Below are 7603 nucleotides of genomic sequence, written 5' to 3'. Positions count from 1 at the left end.
TGTGATTTTTCTCTAAGTTTAGCCGGTGTGTGTCCCTTTTAAGCACTTTAACCCTCTGCACCCCGCATTAAAAAACAATGAACACTCCAGGGCGCCGGCTTACAGGCCTCATTTGGGAGGCTCACAAGGGATTAAGCCATCGTTCGGGGCGTCACTGTGAAAGCCAGACGTAGAAGCTGGCCTGGTGGCCAGCGGTTATTCACTATTTGCTTATGCCGTCGCCTTCTGATTGGCCTAATCCGCCCAAAGACGATCGTCTGAGCATGTTGGTCATCTGCCTCATGTCAAATACACACTTGACCAATCAGAAATCGGTCATCCTAACAGATCCTGATTGTTATCGGTGCACCATTATTTGTGCCACAGTGGTGCTTTGACTGAGTTTAATTTATTCCATGCCTGAGGTTCAAATCAGTTTACCCTTTTAAAATGAAATTGAATTGCCATGAATCCATTGCAGCCCTCCCCTTTCTGTGTAATGGGGTTATAATCAAGAAAAATCGGTCAGTTTTAGATAAAAACAAAAGTAGACAGTAGACAGTAAACCGTTTTTTTCCCCTCAACCTCTACTCTGTTAGTTGCTGAAAACTCACCAATTTTCTTTTTTTACGTGCTTAAACCAAAATGATAAACTTACTTTGGTGCCATCTTGTGGTATCATGGTTTCAAGGAACTACTGAAGAGCTTCATTTTGACCCTAGGTCTCAAAACTCCGGTCCCCGAGGGCCGCCATCCTGCATATTTTAGATGTTTCCCTCCTCCAACACACCAAATTCAGTGATCAGCTCATCGGCAGGCTATCAGGGAACTATGTTAATCTGAGTTGAAGAGCTGCATTTTACAAGAACAAAGTTGGCTCACAAAAATGGACGAATCGATGCCTCCTAACTTGAAAAATTCGTTAGCCAATGTGTGAAATTTAGTTGGTTTAGTCAGGCTTGTACTCAAACATAAAATATGAACTTTATTGTACTTTATTGAGCCAACCTTAAAATTTGTAGATTCCTGTTAGTTTGCGTGGAACAACTTGGAAAAACAAACCCAACAACTAAAACATGGAAGAATTTGTTATCCCAAAATAATCAAATAACAGACAGATGTCTGACAAATTGACTTAAGTAGAATCCCAAAGTATTTGTACTTGGTTACTTCCCAGCAGTACTGCAAGTGAGTGGCATGTGAACCCATTGAGTCGCCTGTTCGAACGACTGAAGCGATTTAGACACCCTGCAGACAGTTAGAATGACTTTTTGAAAGGCAGCGATTAGTTCAGAAGTCAAAGCGCTCCGTGTCGAAAAGGAGAATGTTTGCATAACTAATCCGCCCTGCATTGGAGGAACGTAGCAGCTGCGGAGCCTGTCGGGTTATTTTAATACTTCAGTACTGGATTGGAAACTTTCTTTTGTGTGTGTGTGTGTGTTTGTGTGTGTGTGTGTGTGTGTGTGTTTGTTTTTGCATCAGAATTCCTTGCAGACGGGTTTTTAGGAACCATGACATCACCTTCACTTTCCAGATTTTCTGAAGCAAATGATGTCCACTTGCCTACAACTCCACATCATGCAACTATATTGATGTTTTACAACGAGACCATCATTACTTTTCAAACGCACACCGAAAAAAAAAAGTCCCCTGACTCTAACATGATAGGATTTTTGCTTTCATATGATTAGACCCTGAAATGTTTGAATGGATCAATAAATATTAAGTACAGTGGCACAGTGACTTACAAATGTGTTTTTTAAGAAAGAAAAATAGCACTGTACTGTGAGCCCTGCATATTTGCATTTACTACTCGCAAATTCACCAGGCGGCAAATTGTTTTTGGCACACATCCTCTGGTATTCGCTGGGAAAACCCCCCCAGCCATTTTCTGTTTTTGTGCTCAGGTGAAAGCAATAAAAGTACTACTTTGACACCATCCTGTAGCATCTTCAGAATGTTGATGTGATTTGAGGAGCTTTGATCCTCTCTTGTGCCACCTATAAGCAAGCGAGTATGAAACATTTTTGGGAGGCATGTCAATTACTCATGGATTTTCATTTTTCGCCGCAGTTCCTGTCCTCCATGAAGAGCAGGGGAATGCTGTATTGTATAATCATAAAATAGGAGTATCTAAATCAATAAAATGGTTAATAAAGGATATTTACTGTATATTCTGTAGTATTGGTGCATTGGGTGTATCCCACCCTTGTGATGATGTCACCACATCACACAAGCAGCTTGTGACATCGGTGCTTGAGGGGTTGAAGCCCTGTTGCGCATCACCAACAAAGGGGTTGCGTTTGTCTGTTTGTCTGCGCGCTTACTGCGCGTGTTAGTTCAAATGCGCTCCGTTTTTTTTTTTTTTAATTATTATTATTTATTTTTTTTGGTCATGTTTGGGAGGCACAAGAAAGAGACTTCCGCCAAAATGTCAGACATGTCCACAGAACACAAAGACTGTGACAGCCCTCAGCAGGTTTATGATGAGGTCTTCTCCAGCAAGTGCTACAGCTACAAGGTTCTGAGTGTGCTGGGAGAGGGACGCTACGGAATTGTGGCCAAGTGCTTCAACCTGAACACGTCGGACCGCGTGGCTGTCAAGCTCATGAAAAGATGCAACATGAACAACTTCCACCAGGAGGTGCAAGCGCTGCAGAAGATCCGCTTCCTGGACAAGAACAGGAACAGCTTGGTGAGGTTCATTGAACACTTCGTTTTCCAGGACTACCCGTATCTGGTTTTTGAAATGCTGGACCAGAGCCTGGAGGACTTGATGACAGAGAGAAAAATGACACCGCTCAACCTCCACCAAATCCGACCGGTCACTTCACAGCTCCTGATGGCATTTGAGGCCCTGCAGGCGTTAGGAATCACTCACACGGACTTGAAACCAGACAACGTCATGCTAGTAGACCACAAGAAACTGCCCTTCCGAGTCAAGCTGATTGATTTTGGCTTGGCGCGACCCATCACGTCGGTGCACGTAGGTATGATTCTGCAGGCCGAGGCCTACCGAGCCCCAGAGGTGACCTTGGGTCTGCCCCTGTCTGAGGCCATCGACATATGGTCTCTGGGGTGTACCATCGCATACCTCTTCTTTGGATTTGAGCTCTTTGATTGGCCGTCTCTTCGAGGGAGCATGGAAACCATGTGTCAGCTCCTTGGTCAGCCTCCGGATCATCTTCTCAATGAGGGCAAGTACAGCAGCGACTACTTCACTGTGAGCGAGGACGAGCACTGGACAGTCTTGTCGGCAAGCACCGAGCCGGCCATATTTCGATTTAATCTAAACTTGGGGTCCTCATTTGAAGACCTGGCCATGAGATTCCTGCAGAGCAGCTCCACCGTGGAGTACGATGACTGGCTCAAGTTCGTGTGCCTCCTGAAGTGGTTCCTGAGCGTGGATGCCGGAAGCAGAGCCACGCCCAGGCAGGGCCTCAACCACGCTTTTGTGACCATGACTCACCTGATTGATGACTGCGCCTACAAGGAGACCACTCTCGCCCACATGGCCGTTGCGCCCGTCGACGACTACATCGCTGTCAGAGGCAGTGATGAAGGCTACGGAGACGAGGAGCCCCGCGGTGTGGAGGAACTCGACGGTGAAGATGAAACTCGCGAGGCCGTGGGTGGCAGATGGCTCGATGGTCATGATGTGGAGCTTCTTGATAGTGCAAAAATCCTTGAAGGAGTAGAACACAAACTTAGTGAGACCTTGTACTTTGATGGTGAAGAACATGGATGGTTGGATACTGATGATGGAGTGGTGGAATATGATGGAGAAGGTCTTCTTGCGTCGGTGGATCTATGCGGTATGAAGAACCTCAACGGCAACCCTGGTGCAGTGATGGACATCGATAGTGATGAAGAGCCAGGTGGGCACGATCCTGGTGGAGTTTTGAGCCTCGAAGGTGAAGAAGAGCCAGGTGGGCTGGTGGAACCTGAAGATTCAGAGGTAGACAACTATGAATCAGCGGAGAATGATGATGATGATGCGGATGGAGAAGTGGATGACATCTCTTGAGTGTTTGATGGAGAATAAAGGAGCTTTGCTTCTTGACCGACAGACTGGAACCAATTCCAAAGCCAGGTCTCGAAATCAGGAGGACTCCACGAGCGTTTACAGATGTGATCTTCTCTATCAGACTCAACTGATACGAACATGAACCTTGTGGTCATTTTGTGACAAGTCCCTCATTTGATGGAACTTTCAGTGTCACATGGTACGCTGGTCCAAGCAAACTGGGAAAGAGAAGCTGGTGTGGGGGTTTTTTTTTTCAACCCTTTCATGCACCCCGTAACCTGATAAGCTGTCCATTGCAGTAACCGCTGTCCCTAAAAGGGTTAAATGACATGGTCTTCATATTTCTTTTTTTTTTTAACCAAACAAACAATTGCCGGTCAATTAAGTGCTGATCCTTTGATTTAGCTGAAACATGATTGAGTATACAGTGGCACCTAAACTTACAAACTTTTGTTTATTTTGTTTGCTTTATCTTTTGGGCCAAAATGTTACATGCTAGCATCAGATAATCCACCGCTTGAGTGCAGTGAGAGAAATAAATAAATACAGCAATTAATGTAATGCCCTTGCAGATGGGCAAGGAGAGCCAGTCGGCAATGCGCTTTCAGCCGTTTATTGAAAAACACAAAAACAAAATGAAAATGCGTGCAAGGAGCTATTGTGTTTTGTCAGGACAAAAGACAGGGAGTCTGGTACGAATTTTGATAAATTATATTTTCATTTTTCTACACCAACAACAAAACCTACTTTTCATTCTCGTTTATCGTTTATTTGTCCCGTTTGGTGTCCAATCACTTCTCCGTCTTGTATTTCCTCATGTGAGCTGCGATGGCGTTGGAGATCTCCGTGTTTCTTTTGTTCTGACCAAAATAGTCCACAAAGTGTCCGTCAGGTCCGACCAGGTACATGATGATGGTGTGGTCCACCTGCCAAATGCCACAAACATGTCAAACAACGCCACATTTGGAAAAAGGAGAAAATTCCCCGACTCAACAGCATCGTCGATGTCCTTTCAGGCATCCTTGATATCCAGTTCAAGGGGGAGTACATTTGACTCAAAATAAATACTCATCAATAACTAAAATAATTTTACCCAGTAGTAGTACTAGTAAAACACAGTTGTCAGCACACATACAGCCATTCTACGAGTGTCATGTTAGACAAACTAGTAGGACAATTACATGGAATTAGTGAGTCACAAGTGCACTGGTTGACATCTTTATACTACTAGCGACACTCTTCCATGATTGTTGGTGGTGACTCACGATGTAGTCATTGTCTTCATCTTTGGGTCCTTGACTGTAGTAAACTCGGTAAGCTCTCGACACTTGCTCCACTTGAGCCGTCGTCCCCGTCAGGCCTATCAACTTCGGAGAAAACTCTAGAAAACACGTGGACAACAATCAATAAGCAATACCGACCTGAAAAGCCCCCAAAGGTTTTGCATAATTGCTGAGCCGTAAGCGGAAGAAGTTGAGTTGGGATGTCTGAAGTGACGTCAAGTCTGCTGTGACAATTTGTGGAAGTCAGCTTGGCCGGTTGGTCTGCGTGTGAGCATCTGGGCGTGAGTTAGGGTCTACAGCAGCACCTCGTGAGTGTCAGTTTCGATTTTTGTGTTTAACTGCAAGATCAATAAACAGCGAGTGTGGCTCTCCTTGCCCACATGCCAGGGAATTAACGGTGTATTCCTCAATTTTTTTTCTCTCAGTCCATATCCAAAGATCAATCAGTAATCAATTGTTTCTCTTGTGTTTGGTCACGTTTCTGACACGCCGCCGTACCTTTGACGTAGGCCCCCATGGCCTCCGGGGTGTCCCTGTCAGGGTCAATGGTGATGAGGATGGGTGTCAGCTTGGGCAGAGACTTGATTTTGTCTGGATTAAAAAAACAAACAAAGAAGGCATTATAAATGGATCAGAACCACCTGCCACTGCTCCTGGATCACGAGTACAGTGAACGCCGGCTATCCTGTAATAATACATTTTTGTGTTAATGTACACTGCACCCAAAGCATCCTATCAGTTTCACGTGTATGTGTATGTAAAAAAAATCTCACTAAAAAGTAGATCACCATTAACCTACAGTGGCACACAACCGGAATCACAGGAATCTTATTTACCAATTTCGTCCACCACTTCCATCATTTTCTCCAGCTCGTCAGGGCAGATGTCAGGACAGTGCGTGAAGCCGAAGTAGATCAGCACCCACTGGCCCAAGAAGTCATCGCTGCTCACCGACTTCCTGTTGTGGTCCACCAGTGAAAACGGTCCTCCCAGTGCTGGTCGCCCCATCGACTTGTTCCGCTCTTTTTCCATCACTGCGACCCCATTGCATCGTTAGGGACATCTCAATGCGGTGCTGCCTTGCCTTACGGGTTTAATTTGTTTCGTGCCCAAGCTCGTTAGCCAAGGTATGTGTAAACATGTACGCGGTAACTTACGTTCTTCTTTTTCACTCTTGAAGTATTTCATCCCACCGAGCAGAGCTCCCCCGATGGCAAAAGTTACTGCTAAAGATTTCCATGTGACGGGCTTGACAGGAAAAATTCACGCCATTATTTCAACATTTCCAGGCTATGATGTCAATCGTTAGAGCAAAAACATTTGTTATTGTTTTACATTATCTCGCAAATTTTCACCAATGGTGGGTGCTATGGAATTTACTGCCCGTGATAAACGGGGGTTCACTGTAGACAGCTTACAGAAATAACAACGCCCCTGAATGATGGAAGGTGACTTTTGTCAAGAAAAAAAGACCCACCCCAGACTTTTTGGATTTGTCCCGCGACGAAGGCGGTGGGGGAAGCGTGGAAAACCACTTGGCGCTTTGCAGATGTTGATATCGTGTTGCTAGGCAGGAGTGCCACTGCCTCACATTCACCTGTCAATCAAATTATGGATGAGGTATCTGACATGTTCACCTGTCTAACAAATTAACCATGTAATTATAAATCTTGAGCACGTGCTGCTATATTTCCACACTACAGCAGTGTGAACATATCAACATTCAACCAAGGACACGCTAAAATTGCACTGACAATTTCATAAACAGCTTTCGACATTGTGCCGTATAGTTGTAAAACCACAGTAATAGACATACTTTTCCATCAGCACTCTGACAGCATCAATCAAGAGCAGACCGTTAAATTGACACTTTTCTGAACGGACTTTGGTGGTGAAATTGTGAAATGACCTACTCGGCAGCAGACGCTTGTCGGCGACGGTGACAGCGTGCGCATCGGTTCGAGGTCTCTTCGTATGAGTCGGTGGAATAATCTGACGCTTTGTAAGACTTTATCATAACCGCCAAACCGTTTGCAGCCCAGACGGTAAAACATAACCCTTAGTGACATCTTTTACCGATCCTGCAAGTTTACAAAATGTGACCAAAGAGAAACCGGAACTCGGCCGTTAACATCGCTGGTCTCAGATCAGATCTTTCAAGCGCCAGAGGTCATACTAGACACCAAGGCTGCTCTCAGATCAATGGGAGACAGACGTGGTGTCTTCTTCGTGTCAGCCATTCGTTTAAGTTTCTGTGCTGCTCTCTAGAGGATGTAAATGTAACTACCACTGTTAATTTATTCAAACGTTTTAC

At 44.9% G+C, this 7603-nt stretch overlaps 1 protein-coding gene across 1 annotated transcript; it reads right to left on the bottom strand.

Annotated features, from left to right (window-relative positions):
- Positions 1-4701: 4701 nt before the first annotated feature.
- sco1 (synthesis of cytochrome C oxidase 1) lies at positions 4702-7460 on the bottom strand. The gene is made up of 7 exons (XM_086134020.1): positions 7203-7460; positions 6767-6886; positions 6447-6537; positions 6126-6323; positions 5788-5880; positions 5272-5387; positions 4702-4932 (listed from the first exon to the last, which is right to left on the bottom strand). Exons 1-7 carry the CDS (start codon positions 7356-7358, stop codon positions 4798-4800), a joined length of 909 nt encoding a protein of 302 aa, XP_085990146.1. The 5' UTR covers positions 7359-7460; the 3' UTR covers positions 4702-4797.
- Positions 7461-7603: the final 143 nt, after the last annotated feature.

This window comes from Hippocampus guttulatus, chromosome 16 (genome assembly GCF_054856545.1).
Source record: "Hippocampus guttulatus isolate MCC_2025c chromosome 16, RoL_Hgut_1.0, whole genome shotgun sequence".
Taxonomy (NCBI): Eukaryota; Metazoa; Chordata; class Actinopteri; order Syngnathiformes; family Syngnathidae; genus Hippocampus; species Hippocampus guttulatus.
This window is presented reverse-complemented; position numbering and strand designations above follow the sequence as displayed.